Source organism: Mucor velutinosus, assembly GCF_035048745.1.
Source record: "Mucor velutinosus strain NIH1002 chromosome Unknown tig00000041, whole genome shotgun sequence".
NCBI lineage: Eukaryota > Fungi > Mucoromycota > Mucoromycetes > Mucorales > Mucoraceae > Mucor > Mucor velutinosus.
In genome coordinates this window covers 3583-21386 of record NW_027041905.1, presented here as the reverse complement: position 1 = coordinate 21386, position 17804 = coordinate 3583, and the positions used below count along the sequence as shown (strand labels likewise).

Here is a 17804-nt window from a genome sequence, read left to right as displayed (position 1 = left end):
ATAGCACTGCACACTGTATATCCCATTTGAAAGCACATCACATAGTTTATATCACTTCAAAGTACCACACATTGTATGTCTCATCTCACTGTAAGTCAAGCAATATTTAATAAACATTCGCCCAGGCCCTACATCCACATTAACATTGTATACAATATCAAATAATAAAAGACTTGATTTATTCCCAAGATGTTAATAAATGTATATTTTCTATCTGTAATGTGCAATTGTCCGCTGCCAGTAGTTGACCCCCCCATACAAATATTGATGTCTTCAGTATCCTGAACAGCCACCCATTCCACTTTAGATTTAAAATCTGATACATCAATGTTGATGTCTATAATTCCATTTATTATACAGTAATTATGAGCTCTATTGACCCAAATACGTCCAAAAACCACGAGCTGATCCATGCAGAGTATCGTGTAGAGTAACAACATTGCGAATCATTTCACGGAAGCTCCAAAAACCGATCTGCTTAAGTCGCTTGTTCCGCTCCTGCTGATCTGATACAAGATTGACAAACCCTGTAGTGATGCATTCGTTGAGTCGATTGCCAAGCGTCGAGTCATGAATAGTCCAAGCTCCATTGAATGTCTCGAGATCCATAATAATACGCCCTTTGATGGGAAGAATGGTTCTGTTATGGTTGATATAAGCAATAAGTGGACGCACCATGGCACTGTTGAGATAGCTAAACTCGGGTATCTTGAGAGGGACTACGCCCTTGATATTTTTGAAGCGAACATCAATATCCATGACAAACTTTTTCTTTTGATCTTGCTCTGCAACAGGTGGTGTGGTGTCTCCCAGTGAGATTACTTGACCAGTGCCTGTGCCAAGGATGATGGATTGGGGCAAACTTTGCTTGAAAACTTGAAAGATAGCCTGAGCTACGCTCGGTGGTTTCCCCTTTCTCTTTTCATCTGGTATATAAATGTCTGCACAAAAATCCATAGTGCCTGAGGTGATCCATTGTGGTGGTCCAGGACCAAGTCGATGTACATGATCCATGCTCACGCCTTCAATCCTCAGCCTTGATTTTCTTTCATAGCCCTGCTCTTTCATACTGTCATCTATTAGCACACCAAACTGCTGATTCTCCCCTCCCACAAACACGCCTTGAGGGTTGGATTTTTTGAATGGATAATAGCTGGCCAAATTGGGATTACTGCCTTTTGCTTCTAGATCAGAGTATTCCAAAACACTCTTTTCAAGCTGAGGCGTATGTACACTGAATAAACTGGTATCAAATGAGCCAATGATTTTGTCTGCGCACAGTGTATCGTAAAATAGCCTACATAGAGTGTCACTATACACATACAAGGCACACTCCCATGTCTATTTACCATTGTCTTCTCAGTCTACTAAACTGTGCTTGAATAATAGAGAATGGAAAGGGTCTAAATCCCTTCGGCATGTACACCACCACGGACATGTCTTCCAGCACAAGTCGATCCATTTCAAAATCCCCAGGAATATGGCTCTTCCTCACTGTTTCGGCATCCCAGGCAGCACTTTTGTTCCAACCAGCCCGTCGATTGTCAATAATACCACGGACCCCTACCACATTTGCGCTCTTGACAATGCCCTTTCCTTCCATCAGTCGCATCAAGCTCAGTTCTACCTCGACAGAGTCTATAGCCAGATCAAACCATGGCATGCGCTTTAATCTCTTTTGAGCCTTGGGTGTCAATTCATCCTGATCCAACTCGATACCATGCAACAAATCGCCTTGCACAATAGCGGGTTCCTTCTCTTGTAATCCCTGCTGGAATTTGCGCTGCTCAGATCGAGGCATGCAAACCACATGAACGTTGCTTAATCTGATCTTGCCATCTTTCCAATTGGGCGTTGCCGATTCAAATACCACGACTGCCTCGGATGATAGTGTTAGGTAATGGCCCATTTTATGTGTCACCCATTCTATCTCGAAAGTTGGTTATGCAATCTCCAGGAGTGACATATGAAATACGCTACCTTGAAATTGTAGTGAATTAGCAGCCCACAATCCAAAGCTAAGAAAGCTGGTTGTGCCGACAACAAGCCATACTGTGTGTCCTAGAAACACCCAAGAGAATAATGCAGTAATGTCGTTCAATGTAAAGGGCCGCATTTGCTTCATCAACGGGTACTTGACTCTGATCTTGAGTCGTTGAATAAATCCACGGGCTTGAATGAGCAGTTCATACTTGTTTGGTGGTTTTGGTAATTGTGGCAAATGAATTGGGCGAATGGAATGTCGTAAGAGTGCTCTGTTGTAATGCGATGGACTCTTTTTCATGCTTTGCTTGATGGAACGAGCAAGCATGATATGTGGTATATAGTATGTACAAGTGGAAGATGGGAAGAAGAAGAAAAAAAAATATATATACTTCGACTCGAGGATGCCTTTATTTGTAAAACTCGTCTTGAAAAGAGTCATGCCACCCACTGCTTAAATATCGCTGACAATGACATTTGCTATATGGTTCAACTGACCGTCTTCTTCCTCAACAGCATGGCGTATTTTCTCGTTGGTTTCCTTTTGATATAGCTGATCCACCTCTTCTCCAGAAGGAGGCAATCTTTCATTCTCGAGATCGGCTCGCTTGGCTTCCTCAAATGACGTAATAGCTACAACATCATTATGATCAGCGTTCTGTGCTCTGTCTGATACCCGCACTCTCTTTTCACATACCTGATTTGATTCCCTCTGCACCTAATGCCAATGTGCCTAGAGGCAATTTCCCGCTGGGTGAGAGTGATTTCAGTTCAGTAATGCGCTCAGAGTTCTCGCGTAACACAGAATAGACTCTTGAAATCTTGCCAATGGCCAAGATCTTGTTGCGGATCACAATCCTGCGCTGTTCTACTTCATCCTTAATCTAATTCAACATTTGGTAGTGTTGGCCATATTGAGGGTTTTAGCGTAGCGAAGCAAAGGCGCAAAACCATGACAGCTAAGCATCTAATCCAATATTCAATAGCACTGGTCTTAATGATGGTTTCACCATAACGAAGCGAATATGCAAACCATAGTATTCAAGCAGCAAATTCGGCTTTTAATTTTTGTTATTAATGAGCTTACCAACAACATTACGCATCAAACTTTACATCAAATTACATTTACCAAAATCAATGTGCCATTCATTCGAATGATATGAGTTTGAATAGATCTTGGCGGCAGTGCTATTACTGACTGACCTAAATGCCTTTCTGTTATGACAATGATGATTGCGATGCTGATTAAATGGGAGCAATGGAGCTCAAAGGACAATTGATTAGCCCGAATACTTCTTTTTTTTTTGGGGAGCTCTGCCTCATAAAGATGTCTTTTGCAATGACAATATCTCAAAAAAGTTGCTGTAGATCTTACACAAGTCCTGTATTTACACATAGCCAGCTTTATGTCGCTATCTTCAGGGCATCATCAGCAGCGAATGGTATGACAATCCTACTATCAGAAAATGGAATTTTCTTTCATATCGTCTCATTAATTGACATCAGTGTAAGCAAAAATGATGCCGAGGGAGATACCTCCTCTCCTTCTCCTCCTGGCTCTGATATAACTTTCCTTTTACTAATAATGGATTGTTTAAAATCTACTTGATATAGCAAAACTTTATACACTGTATATGTATTAGGAAATGTATGAGAAACATGATTTCAGTGGATGTGTATACTTACTTGAACATAAATTAAAGTATTTCGCAAATATAAACTCGTTGCCAACGCGAAAGAATGAAAACTTCAAAACCCAAACATCGAGGAGATATAAATCCAGCATAATTGCTCCCACCCAGCCTCATTACATGGTAAGCGATGAGAAAAGCGGCCTTCTATGCACCTATTGTAGAATGGAAGCGATGTAGCAAAATGTAGTTCAATCCATATGCTATGTCAACAGATACTTAGCTTCAACGAACCCCTAGAACGACATCTCGAACATAAACATGTCGCTTTTGGGCAGCTACAGTACCTCTCCTGCTCTAATCACCCATTGTTCCATTCCTTCCTGTTTACAGAATGTAAACTTCAGGTAGCCCATTAGCGATGGATGGCGTAAAGCCATTATTCTACATCAGTAAGAAGCTGCCTCTCCGGACAGACCCAGAAGCCCTCAGTTCTATCAAAAGAACCGGAACTAAAGGAACCTTCAGGCTAGGATAATGGCCAGTACTTTCGTGCGTTCTTCCTATCTCTACAGATTTCAGATGACACTCATTCAACAACGGATAAACACCAAGTGCTCATTGTCAACATTGTTGGAAGCTGCCTCTCCGGACAGACCCAGAAGCCCTCAGTTCTATCAAAAGAACCGGAACTAAAGGAACCTTCGTATCCACAACAAAAGCCTTTTGCAAAGATGAAATAAAGCTGGAAAGAAGCTCTAATCGCCTACGACGCGATGTGTCACGTTCGCAATGTCATCCCAAGAGTTGATTCATGTAACGATGTCCAGAATGATTGAATCCAGATTGGTTGCGATCTTGTATCAGACTACCTAAGCAAATTACCTTGGTGAAAAACTCAATCCATATGATATGTCAACAGATACTTAGCTTCAACGAACCCCTAGAACGACATCTCGAACATAAACATGTCGCTTTTGGGCAGCTACAGTACCTCTCCTGCTCTAATCACCCATTGTTCCATTCCTTCCTGTTTACAGAATGTAAACTTCAGGTAGCCCATTAGCGATGGATGGCGTAAAGCCATTATTCTACATCAGTAAGAAGCTGCCTCTCCGGACAGACCCAGAAGCCCTCAGTTCTATCAAAAGAACCGGAACTAAAGGAACCTTCAGGCTAGGATAATGGCCAGTACTTTCGTGCGTTCTTCCTATCTTTACAGATTTCAGATGACACTCATTCAACAACGGATAAACACCAAGTGCTCATTGTCAACATTGTTGGAAGCTGCCTCTCCGGACAGACCCAGAAGCCCTCAGTTCTATCAAAAGAACCGGAACTAAAGGAACCTTCGTATCCACAACAAAAGCCTTTTGCAAAGATGAAATGAAGCTGGAAAGAAGCTCTAATTGTCTACGACGCGATGTTTATTGTTCGAGTATGTCCCTTCAGGGTTTGCTTGTAGCTTTCATGCGGATGAACCTTATCAAGACAATTGTATTTTTATCAGATCACAACGTTTTCTGATGGCAGATAGAACTCACCTGGGATGAATACTTGATGTCAATAATTGAAAGTGGGAATGCTGGTTGCTTGGAAATTTTCCAGATGCACCTTGAAATGTGACGCGTTTATAGCTCCACTTTTTAGACATCAAATGCTGTTTCTCTATCACGAACTCATGGACTGTAAATCTGCTATACAATACCTCAATAACACTCCTTCCTCGCTCTGGGACTTCAAAGTAGTGGTTGGTATCATCAAAGCAAAAAACGGATGCTCCAATGATAAGGCGTTTTCTGCACTGAACAACATCTTGAAAAAGAATTTCGATGCTGCGCAAACTTCATTTTTCATTACCAATTGGAAATCGCTGATCAGCAACTTTGAGAAGCAAAGAGAGGATCCCATAAGGCAAACAATACAAACGCAAACCAACATCGACATAGGATCTGTCAACACAATAAACAACAAGAATACAAATATCATCAAAAGAAAACGAAAATTGATCAATCGAGAGTAAGTGTTTTATCAGAAAATTTGGAACCACACATTTGGTTGATTAGTATTTGTCTAGAAGCTTCACATCTGAAAGAAGAAGAAAGACATTCGACGAGATCTTTGACGAAAGCAACGAAGACAGCGATACAGGATCAGGCTTCCACATGGCAGTAAATATAAAATCAAAAAACCAAATGCCCTTTGTTTGCTAACAATTTTATTATTTAGAATGACAATGATGCTAGCTCTCCGATAGTTGCTGACTTGCCCCAAGTAATGGACATTGACATTACTCACGATCTCTTATCATCCTTAAAGGCTAGATCCACATATCATTTTGAAGGCGAAGATATTGACTTTGCTGAATACAAGTTGGCCTGCCTCCACCATCTGGACAAACAAGGTCAAGTCTTCTTGGAACCAAATTTCGCAGAAGTCATCGCTTTATCACATTGTGTTTTACTGAAACATGGATGTTACTCAGAGACTATGATCAACTTTTTCACCTTGGAAAAACTTGAAAACATCCACGATTCTCTGAAGGCAAGCTACTTTGGTGCACAACAAGACCCTCTCTACAACTTCAGCACTGCATTCATACAAAAGGTGGAAAACACATTGAAAGGTTTGTCAGCTAGAAATGAAGATATGATCTATACGGAGATAGAGGGATGTAAATCATTGGCCAACACATATCTTGACAAACAACTCTTGAAAATGGTGCTTGAGCTCCTAGAATTCTTACCCAAATATCCCCAGCCAAATGTCAACGAAGAAAATTTGCGCGTGAAATGCTTTAATCCATCAATAAAATACTTTATGAACTGCAAAAAGTTTGGCATTACCTTGACCTATCCCGAGACATCGCCAGATGAAAGAAAGCCGCGTACGGATGCGATCAAAAGACCAGATGCAATCGCATCGTTTTACGAACAAGTCAAAACCACACACAATGGCGCTTTTTTCGAAATCAAAAATGATTCATACAAGAGCAGAAAGAGAATCTTGATGGTGGACCTGCTCAAACTTGTGCATTATGGAAAAGACGCTTTGGATGCTGGTGTGAAGACGCCAATTCTCGCTCAAGTCATTGGATTCGACGTCACTTTCTATTTGATGAAGTTGGAATCAAAAGGGGTATACATCATGCTTGAAGTATGTCATGTCAAATTACCATCAACCATATTCGAGATCAATGCATATTTGCGAGAAATGGACAAGGTTCAAAAGCTAATAAACATTCTGGTCGCCAACAAGGAAAAGGAACTGATGAGGGAGGTGAACGAGAAAAAGATGGCATCTTATGGTACACCACGAGTCGAAAGAATGGTAGAACAGCTTACCTATAAACATTCAACTGATTTCTTTTTTTAAAATGCAAATCATCAAGTAAAGCTTTGAAAGCAATATGGCAAATACACAACCCATTATATCCTGTATATATTTAATGTTAATAAAGATGGCATTCTCAGATAGTCTTCTTGTATTCTATCATAAGCCAACATTCGACACTCATATCGCCCTATCTCTGTTTTGATCGGCATATTAACCCCATCTATTGTCTTTTATTGTGCATTTTATTCTTTCTACTCATTTTGTATCTGTTTGCTGTGGAACCCGAATCCCACACAACGTTTCTTGCGCGTTATTCATTGGCAGCTGCTTCACACTTTCTCTCACCACCATCCACAACAAAACAAGTGCAGCTGTGCATATGAAAGCTGTGAAATTACTTATCGATGGCAATGATTAAATCTGATAGCCTGATCAAATTGCTCAAATTAAAATAGTTTTATCATTAGCTCTAATCTGTGGGTCTATTTTGATAAAAGTCATTATCATATGATACACTTTTATCATACCAAAAGGAAAAACAAAGATACAACATCTAGTCTTCCGTCTACACAGTGTTGACCCAAATACTAGCCTTTATTTGTAAAACTCGTCTTGAAAAGAGTCATGCCACCCACTGCTTAAATATCGCTGACAATGACATTTGCTATATGGTTCAACTGACCGTCTTCTTCCTCAACAGCATGGCGTATTTTCTCGTTGGTTTCCTTTTGATATAGCTGATCCACCTCTTCTCCAGAAGGAGGCAATCTTTCATTCTCGAGATCGGCTCGCTTGGCTTCCTCAAATGACGTAATAGCTACAACATCATTATGATCAGCGTTCTGTGCTCTGTCTGATACCCGCACTCTCTTTTCACATACCTGATTTGATTCCCTCTGCACCTAATGCCAATGTGCCTAGAGGCAATTTCCCGCTGGGTGAGAGTGATTTCAGTTCAGTAATGCGCTCAGAGTTCTCGCGTAACACAGAATAGACTCTTGAAATCTTGCCAATGGCCAAGATCTTGTTGCGGATCACAATCTTGCGCTGTTCTACTTCATCCAGTTCTTGCTGATCATGTTCTTTTCCATTATGTGCTGCATTGTCCTCTGCGAGCAGTTCCTCCTTTGTACAAATACTGAGAATAGCAAGCAGCATGTTGGTTACTAGGATACATTAGTTGGCACAGCTTTTTGGGTGCAATGTTTCTATCATGTACCTTTCTCGCCAACAAACGGTAAACTCCAGTCAACCACATTCATAAAGTTAGGAAGCCAGTAGGGATGAGGTGTTGCATTGAACTGTCTGATATTCATCACATTGTCTTCGTATTTGAGGATGGCAGCCTTGTTGTTGTACATATCCAAGTAGTTGGGTGCTGAGAATATAGTCATCACAGCAGGGAATGCGGTTGTGTTGTTTCGTCTGTACATGCGATACCCAGCATCTTGAGCTTCGTGTGCTCGGATGATGGACAGTAGGTTGTTTCTTGCTAGGAATGCACAGACAGCGGGATATCTAGCACACAGCATCAGTACCACAGATCCAGCACATGCCAAGGTGGACTTACGTATAAAAGTAAGAGCAGCCTCTAACTCGGTTATCTACGAATAGCTCGGTTGTCGTTTCCTCGCCAAATTCTTCAATTGGATCAGCCCATAGCAAATCGCACATGATGCCATGTGTGGGGGGTTCTCTAAACCGATCAATCTAGTGCGCTCGTCAATGACAGCACAAACAACATTCTAATACACCACCTACCTTTTCAAAATCTGCCAATGTCACTAGCTGTGGGGACAAGCCGCCATGAATACACAGAAATTGATTGTTCATCAGAGCACCCAAAGGCAGTGCATTAAATGTGTCCATGCATGCTTCATAGACCTTTTCAGAATACTTATGTCTGCCTAGATCCGTTGTCAGTTCAGCATACGCTACCATGACGAGATTCTGTACTCACACTCAATCTTGAAAGTAAAATGGCTGGTCAAATGTCTGCACTCATGGTTTCCTCGCAGCAAAAAGAAGGTGTTTGGATACCACATTTTCAAACTCCAGAGATACAAAACACACTATCCAACCGAGATCATCAGAGTTATTATCACCATCACAACAAACAATACCAGCCTACCTCAATAGAAAAGTAGCCTCTATCCACATAATCTCCCAAAAACAAATATGTCGTATTTGAAGGGTCTCCTCCCACTTCAAACAGCTTCATCAAATCATAGTACTGCCCATGAATATCACCACATACTACCCACGTAATAAGGTCAGTCATATCCCAACGAACCCAGTGAACTCTTGTATTACCTGTAATGGGCGCAGGAATCTCTAGTAAATTTCTTTCAGACTTTAGCAGCTCTTTTCCCTTTTCCAAGATGAACAATGCTTGACTCTCGGTTACTCTGCCTTCGCGATAAAAATGATCTTTTAAAAAGTGTATATTTGGAAGGCCTGCTCTCTCTTCGCTCCAAAACTGTTCCTCTGTGGGCAGATAGACTGCTGGAGCCGGCACCTCTGCGTACAGTGTGTTAATGACGCTCATAAAAGATAAACGCTTTCAAGTACCTTTGATCACTCTCTCCTTTGTGCTGACAACAGTGCCATCGTCCGTGGTGTAGAGACTAAAGTCAATCTTGGGTATGGATTTATTACTCGAGTGTGTATCCGATGATTTAGACAAAAGCATGACGAACGAAAAAAAGAGGAAAAAAAGGGGCTAATACGCTAATGAACGCTACAGCCACATTTATACCTGTTTTGGACTGTGTGAGGAAAGATGGAGTAGCACACATCTCATTGTGCAACTCACTAGAAACAGGCGCTTGTCCAATCAACTTGATGTTGAATACTGTAAAGAGCAATACCAAACATACAAAGTATGTTTACGTTTATTGTTAATGATGCTATGCGTTTGTTTAAATCTTTATTATGGGTTAAGTTACTTGAAGTATCAGATTCATGCTCACTTCAGAATATGCCTACACAAAAAACTTGATTGAGAGGATCTTCCTCTGTAATTATCCAATCAACCTCAGTGCTATTCCCGCATTAAGATATGTAAATTTCCAAAAATTTCTTCATAACATGTAGGTCTCATACACCAACATGTTGTTGTACATGTCAACTCCATTTGTCATAGTAAATGATATCCCTTCTTTTTTTTCGATCTACATTCATGCTTTCATGCGCCTGCACAAAACACAATTATATTATATTTCGTAATGCTTTTTTATATTTTACGATATCTATTGCCCAAACACTTGATATTGGATCATAGAAATCCACTTAAGCATCACCAGCAAGCTGTAAACCTTTTTATCATGATCAATGCTCACTTCACTCATGTCGTGGTGAGTGAAACAATCAGATCCTTCTAGTAACATAATTTTTCGTTGGATGGTTCCAAAGAGTTGTATCCGTCCATCTAATTTGTGTACATAAGCATTGCCTACGTACAAGCCAGCACAGTTTATCTGTCTGGTCATGCTGTGCAGCAACAGCTGTCAATTTAAGAATTCGCCTCAAATTGATGTGCTGTTTGATGCATTGAATGGTCTTGTCGTGCTAATGACGTATAGCCAAACAAACACTGATTAAATACGTCCTCACTTGAATCGATGTCGATGCTGGAATTGCAAGTTCTTTGGCTTAAAGAAATAGAAGCCGCCAGCTAACGAAGACACTATCGGTAAGAATGTACAACTTACATTTCCACAAATAAGTTGCGAACAAACCCAATTTGCATTCTCTCATTCAATCAAATTTAATGACATGCTTTTGGTCGCTCTTATGGCTCTATCCTTATCTTTCTAAAGAGTATAAATTGTGTGTTACAATGTACATTGATGTGCTCATGTTTATTGCGATTGTGAAAGCCTGGATGTATGCTTTGAACCTTTCAGGTATCGAGTATTTTGATTGCGTTTTCGTCGTCAAGTGGTTGTCATATAAAATCTTGATCATATGTCGCCCTCATGAAGCACTCTCACTCACAAGGAATAGTATCATATGCTACTTGGTTATCAAGAAACAAAGTAGGAGAGAACATGAGTATCTGTGGCAATTATTGCAAATAGTCATGATCTACTTAAATGACTGAAGTGAGTCTAAGTTGCTGTCCAAGTATGTTCTCCAGTCTTTTTAAGGAGCCGTATTCCTTTAGAAGAGTAACAGTTTAATGAGTAGACACTTGGGCTCTACCAGCGCTATAACTTTTCGTTACTTTTTACATAGATAGTGTCGGCTCTGTAGCAGACCCTATTCTGGTCAAATAATCTATACATGTAGCCATTTCAGGATATGTTTGACAGTTTCAACTAGGAAAACAACAAAAGGAATTAACATAATTTGTATATATAGACTTCTTTACATCAAAGTTTTTTTTTTGAGAGCTAATACTAGGGGTGGCAAATTATTTTGTGAAGAGATACCGGAGGATTCCACCTACCCAAGTATCCAAAAATAAGATGTCTGATATACAAGAGAACCAAAAATAACACTTGCAGTTATATCAGATATCCTCGCAAAGTCTCACGCTATAGCTCTTGAGTTATCCTTAGGTTTTCTGAATAAACCATACTAAATCATGGTTTATTACTTGGGTATAGTTTATCATCATGCAGTGGATCCTAGTACAATAAAAAGTATAAAAATGTATCCTTTGGATGAATTCTCAATAAGAAGTTTAGTTCATTGGTAGATTTATTCTACATTCTATTTGACATAACACTTGCTGTGATATAAAGAAGGCAGATTTTGCTGAAGTGGATGCTAAATGTCTCCAAAGCCGCTGACTTGCTATTCCTTTTTGTTTTTCAATTGGCGAGTAATACTATTGCTGGCCACGTTTGATATGTTGCCGACAAACAGTCGTTTCAAAAAATGTTGATGGCAGTTCGAACTGGCAATCTTCGAACATGATATATGCCCCTTTTGATTCGAACTTTATCATGTAAAAGGTAATTTCACACCCAATCGCCTCAGCAGGGATACATAGCTTGACGTCAATAATCAAGGCATTTTTTCCACAGTGTACTAGTTCTAAAAGGTCCATCATCATGATTCTCTTTATATGTATATGTGATTCATTTTTGGTCTCAAAAAAAGACGCTAGTGTGTGTGGTTTTGACTTGTTGTTGGAACGAGACAATTGCAACTGGTCTGTTGATAGTGATCGTATTTAGTTTTTGTTTCTGATCTTATTCAAATAAGTCTTTACATGTTATTATAATATTGAACATTTTTTATAAGCTACAAATAACAATCCTTTGATTCTTTGCGCTTAACAATTGAGTAATAATATTACATTTTGTCAAATATTGGATCCATGCACTGTTGCTAGGATGGATAAAAAAATTAATTTCAATACGCATCAACGGCAGGATGAAGCTACGGTATTATTAACTTGAGTCATGTAACATTTCAGGCTTTACGAGCCAAAAATGCACGAAAAATTGTTCAAATTCGACGGTCTGTAACTCCCACAAAAAATACAATTTTTAACTTGGAACTTTCACGGTAAGATAATTTGACATCTTAAATACAATATGAAATCATAAAGAGCCATGTTTACTATCAAATCAGGCCATACATCCGTTTTAAAAGCATGGTATCTAGCAGACCGATTTAGTCGGGATTTGAAATAAACGGAATTTTAATATTAGAGACTGCAATTTTGCATGATAATTAGAGTGGTTTTAACTAGAAACAATGGGATTGGGAAGGTAATCAATGTATTTCATTGCTGTTTATTATAGCGCATGATGCCATGCATCGATACATCTACCAAAAGTGAAATATTTTTGCTTTTTACCATAGAAAAAAATCGAAATAATGTGATTTTTTGACTGTCGAAGGTAAAGAAAAAAAACGGAACTTTTCAGGTTGAAGTGAACTAGACTAGTTTCCCAACTTAAACAAAGCCCTAAATGTTGTGCTTGAAAGGCTACAAGTTTCTATAGAGATTAAGGTATTCTTGATGGGTAGATATATATGTGTTGTGCAACAACATGGACAAGCAATGATAATTGAAGTGCATCTCAGTTATCTAGATGCTGGGGCTCACCCGAAGTGATAAGCGCTGTACAAGACAAATTGCTACTTTGGCATTCAGAACTTAGTATAAATAAGATAACTCTTTTCTTCAATAAATTTTTAATTCTTTTTTTTATCTTTTTTAATGATGTCTTTTCTTGTCTTTATGATGTCCAACATTTTTTTATAAGCTATAAATTACAGTCTATTTATACTTTGTGATTAACATCTCACCTTAAATTGACGTGTCCCCGCCTCCCTTTTTTTTCCTAATAACATTGTGGAATTTGAGGCTTGATAGACTAAAATTCACGGAAAAAAAAAGAATAAAAAAAACAGTAATGTCAACTTGATAAAGTTATGTTTTATTATCAAACTGACAGGTGTAAAGTAAACTGAAGTCTCTCTACTGGCCAGGTAGATGATCCTTCTTATATACTATAACAATGGATAAAAGTTCTATTAATTAGATTAACAAATAAGCCAACTCAGATCAACCAATGTCTAATCATGCTAAAAGACAACTCCAGCAAGCTAATCATGATTTAGCTCTGTCTGGATGAATAATTAGACTCTCATCCGAAGTACCCTGATCTATCCTTTCTATAAGGATAATTAATATCGATCTAGTAGCATGTATCCGATAGGTACAGTCTTCTTAGTCTATATTAATAGTACATATCTGAGTGTATATCGCTAAGCATACATCTTTAGCATGTATCTGGATATATGGCATGTCTATAGCATATCGTATGCATGTCTATAGCATATCGTATGCATGTCTATAGCACGTCTCATATATAGTACAAGTCTGTAGTACATAAAGTATCGGTAGCTAGTATCACGGATATAAGCATGTGTCTTATAGCGTGGATCATAAAGTGCACATCTGAAACAACAAGCACATAGTGCATTAATCTTGGTGCTTATTCAGATATGGTAAACATCCGTAGTCAATGTCGGAATACAAGTATAAGTCTATAGCGCCATCCATGTCCGTGGTGCCATCTAAAGCCTATATCTTATATAGTATGAATCTTATAGTACTCGCGTATCTGAAGTCCATATCTTCTTATAGTATAAATCGATATCGTACATCTAATCCAGTGTACATACAGTTTATATCTAAATCTGGTAACTGGATGAACTGTCGGAATGCAGATCATAGTGGATGTATTCCACAGTGTCTTTTCGAAAAACTTTATCACCCGTGTAAGGAATGTAAAGTGTGATTGACGTACGAAAATACTGATACTAACTCATCTGTTTGCAATGGGGGCATGTTTAGCTGATCAATGATGAAGGAATTAACAAGGACAATGTAGAAAATATTGTGAAGGTATTCAGTAGTATGCTGTCCAAAAGACTTACAGAAGCAACAATTGAGAATGGGGAATTTACACTTGCTCCAGAAAGCTCCAGTACAGTCTGAATCAGATGGAAATAAACGGAGCGCATGGAAGCAGCTACACGACAGAGAGCAATTGCGAAAGGAATACTAATAGCAAGGTGGTGTTTTGATATGAATGCGTCGAGAGTAAAAGATCCAGAGAAACTCACTGGCAATTTATTGATCACGCATTATTGTTGAACTCCTCCAACTCTTCTTCAGTGAGATCGGTATTAAGACCATCATCATTGATGGCGGTACCAACTTGGACATTGTTATCCACGTCATCAAATACCAGCCCATCGTTTTTCAACAAGAGTTCGTAAAGGATGATGCTTCTAAACAGATACTTTAATCTCGCAGGCACACTCTTTACGTATGCTACGTTCTTCCAGCATCCTGATGCCTCAATCTGTGAGAATGCAGTGAAAACCAGGATTGAGCACTTGACTCTCTGGTTAAATGGAGGTGTCTGCTCACTGACAAGCGACATAAAGTAGCTGTGCAAGACAGGAAAGGCTCTCTCACTAGCACGAAAGCTGTCTCCAGCAGAACGCATTTCAGCAATGATATTTTCGATATCGATGACAAATTGTCTGGATGTGTCACCGTTAATATCATTGAAAATGGCTCGACCGAATTCACGGTACTTGATGTGAAGGTCAGTGCCCTCGTCAGAGCCAAAGGAGGGAGCAGCAGCCATCATCATCATCTTGACATACTTAAACCAAAGATCGAAATATTTGTTCACAGATTTGACGTTAAGTGCACGGAGACCCACAGTTGGAGCAGGCTCTTTAGGTCCAGATCAAACCGGGCCACCTCATCATTAAGTCTGGGGGTTCTTGCGTTGACCCAGTCGTGCAGCAGGAGCCTATTTTCGTTGGTGTCAGCACCAGCGACATCCACTACCAAGTCAAACCAGTTGACATACTCATAGAAGCGAGAAAAGACCCGGGAATCGCCAATGGTGACATCAGGATTCTCGCATAAAAAGGTTTCGAATAGTGCATCACCTTCACTCGTGATGGTTGATGGAATTGTTGGGCCCGAATACTGCTGCTCCACACGAATGTACACCTTGTGGCCTTGGTCTTTGTATAAATGCTGTACATGACAAGTGGTGTACTGATTATGATTCAGCCCACGGTGGTTTTGTTGCATGTGCTTGGCCACAGTGGATACACCACCGGTGAATGCAGCGACTGCAGTTACATCTTCTACAGGGCAGAAACCGCACATGAAGCCAGGCAATACATCCAAGAGAGAGATGGCAGGCAATGGATTTTTGAGAGGAGCAACGTACAGGCCGTGCTCGTTATACAAGACAGCTCCTTGATCACGCAGTTTTTCTTCCAAGTTATGGACAGTTAGCGGTTCGGGATGTATCTGGGATAACTCGACATCCAATTGCTCTCCATACCGCTGCTGTTGATGTACGTTGTATTGAGCAATCCACCTGTTCAATGAATGATTGCGACCAAAATGGCCAACGACGTTTCCTAGTTGAACTGCACAGCGACAACGAACGCATATCACACTACCAGATTGCAAGTGAATAACCATGCCAAGGGACTGGTACTCTGAATTGTAAACTGGAATAATAGGTGAGAAAAAGACCATCTAGTAAATATATAATGACCTCACCTGAGGTATCCAGCTCAGTAAACTCTACTTCATCAGTGGATGCAAATGGAGCACTGTTGGCATCGTCATTTGTATCTTCAGTTGGAACATTGGCATCAGTAAGATTGCTTTTATGAGCAACAGACGCTTCTAAAGGCACAGCAGATGTCGTTACAGAGGGTGCATTAGGCCAAAGTGATTCAGCGGACACAGATGGTGCAACAGGCATAAATGACGAAGGGAGTGCAGAAGGCACAATGGGAGTAGCGATGGCGGATGAGGCAGACGCATGAGTTCCTAAGAATATAGATGTAAATGAAACAGCAGGCATAGTAGTCTGTATTACACCCACTGAATGACAGGCAGTCTTTGGCATGGTTTTTTTTTTTAAAAGGGAAGGGTTAGATATGAATAGTAATAAGAATATATCCAAAAACCGGTAAAGAAGCAACAAAGTTGAGAGTCTAGAGACACTTAGATTTGAATCTATTCGCTACAATGATATCTAGCTTCTTCAGGTGTATTATAATAGCTCTTTGTATATATATAAGATAACAATATAGGTTAGAATAAAGGTAAGAAAAAGGGATATAAAAAAAAATAAAAAATAAAAAAAAGGGAATAAATCAGGATTAGGGATACGATAATACACCATCTAGGGTTAGGGGCGACAAAAAAAAAGTCAGAAATTTCGAAAACAAATTACACCGACAGAAAGCTGGCGTAATTTAAAGACAGAATAGTACTTAAAACCTAGCGATTGGCCTATTGGATGACGAGATATACGAGTTTAAAATCCCGGGAGCTGGGAACGTCTCACATTAAAGCTCGTTAAAACAAGGCCAATTGCGCTGAAGTTAACCAGATAAGCACCTAAAGCTTGTATAATTGTATTAAAAATTTTAAAGAAAGCAGGTTAGACTTATTCCAGAGATTTAATATGAGATTTGTATTTACGCATTTTTTCACTCTTGTCAAAGCCAAAAACGCGTTTAATGTGGCCGTATAAAGCTTGAACTAGTAGCTGACGCTTCCAAATAGCTATGCATGCTTTGAAACAAGAGAATTTATTTAGTACATGCTGAGATATAAGCCTTCAAAGTATGGTGCTTTAGGTTCTAGAAATTGGAGCTTAGAAGTCTACGAATTTTGCTTTCACTGCTTTTAAAATTAGTCAGTTGGTAGCTCGGAACTAACAAACTATACTAGCGTTTTAAAATTTCAAAACGCATTACTAGAGCGGGAGATATCGGCGTTTAAGTATTTTCAAAATGGCACCTTAGGTACCATGGGTACCATGGGCATCATGCTAAAAGCCAATCAGAACAAAGAGCAAGTGATACATAAGAATAGGATATCCTATTATTACAGGTATCATTTGAATGGCCAATCAGAAACAAGACTCACGGTGCTTGGGTACCATGATACATGAGGTATCATTCCTAATAACATTTTTCAAACACCGAGTACCTCGGTGTTTAAGAGATAGGGGAAGGTAGCCTAAGATAGGGGAAGGTAGCCTAAGATAGGGGAAGATAGCCCAGTTCGCGTATGCAAACTTATAGAAAATGATGTCAAGTTATTATCACACCAGAGATTGCTTCACTGAGCGGTCTCTTATATATCGCTACATAGAGCGTGCTCTGGAATAATTAGGAAAAAAAATAGTTTGAAATCATTATATCATTAAACTTTTATAATCAATTTCAGTTTTACTATTAAAAAAAAATAGAAAGCTCGTAACAGTAACAAGAGAGCACCAGCCAACTTATAAATATGCTATTAAGCGTCAATGGTAC

At 39.4% G+C, this 17804-nt stretch overlaps 5 protein-coding genes across 5 annotated transcripts; 1 reads left to right on the top strand and 4 right to left on the bottom strand.

Moving 5' to 3' along the window:
* Positions 1-372: 372 nt before the first annotated feature.
* On the bottom strand, positions 373-2311 carry ATC70_000148 (uncharacterized protein; the record flags this gene model as incomplete). Its single annotated transcript, XM_064819569.1, has 3 exons — positions 373-1297; positions 1350-1926; positions 1981-2311. 3 exons carry the CDS (start codon positions 2309-2311, stop codon positions 373-375), a joined length of 1833 nt encoding a protein of 610 aa, XP_064683489.1.
* Positions 2312-2437: 126 nt separating this feature from the next.
* Positions 2438-3133, bottom strand: MDM31_1 (Mitochondrial distribution and morphology protein 31, mitochondrial precursor; the record flags this gene model as incomplete). Its single annotated transcript, XM_064819568.1, has 3 exons — positions 2438-2616; positions 2681-2867; positions 3113-3133. The coding sequence occupies 3 exons, from the start codon at positions 3131-3133 to the stop codon at positions 2438-2440; spliced, it is 387 nt and encodes a 128-aa protein (XP_064683488.1).
* Positions 3134-5271: 2138 nt separating this feature from the next.
* CNA1_2 (3',5'-cyclic-nucleotide phosphodiesterase (PDEase) (3':5'-CNP)) lies at positions 5272-6989 on the top strand (the record flags this gene model as incomplete). Its single annotated transcript, XM_064819567.1, has 3 exons — positions 5272-5633; positions 5692-5785; positions 5844-6989. 3 exons carry the CDS (start codon positions 5272-5274, stop codon positions 6987-6989), a joined length of 1602 nt encoding a protein of 533 aa, XP_064683487.1.
* A 599-nt stretch (positions 6990-7588) lies between these two features.
* ATC70_000145 (uncharacterized protein) lies at positions 7589-9642 on the bottom strand (the record flags this gene model as incomplete). The annotated part of the gene is made up of 9 exons (XM_064819566.1): positions 7589-7767; positions 7832-8116; positions 8170-8468; positions 8521-8660; positions 8712-8857; positions 8911-9022; positions 9082-9206; positions 9264-9470; positions 9522-9642. The coding sequence occupies 9 exons, from the start codon at positions 9640-9642 to the stop codon at positions 7589-7591; spliced, it is 1614 nt and encodes a 537-aa protein (XP_064683486.1).
* Positions 9643-14563: 4921 nt separating this feature from the next.
* Positions 14564-16336, bottom strand: CNA1_1 (3',5'-cyclic-nucleotide phosphodiesterase (PDEase) (3':5'-CNP); the record flags this gene model as incomplete). The annotated part of the gene is made up of 3 exons (XM_064819565.1): positions 14564-15100; positions 15151-15974; positions 16027-16336. 3 exons carry the CDS (start codon positions 16334-16336, stop codon positions 14564-14566), a joined length of 1671 nt encoding a protein of 556 aa, XP_064683485.1.
* Positions 16337-17804: the final 1468 nt, after the last annotated feature.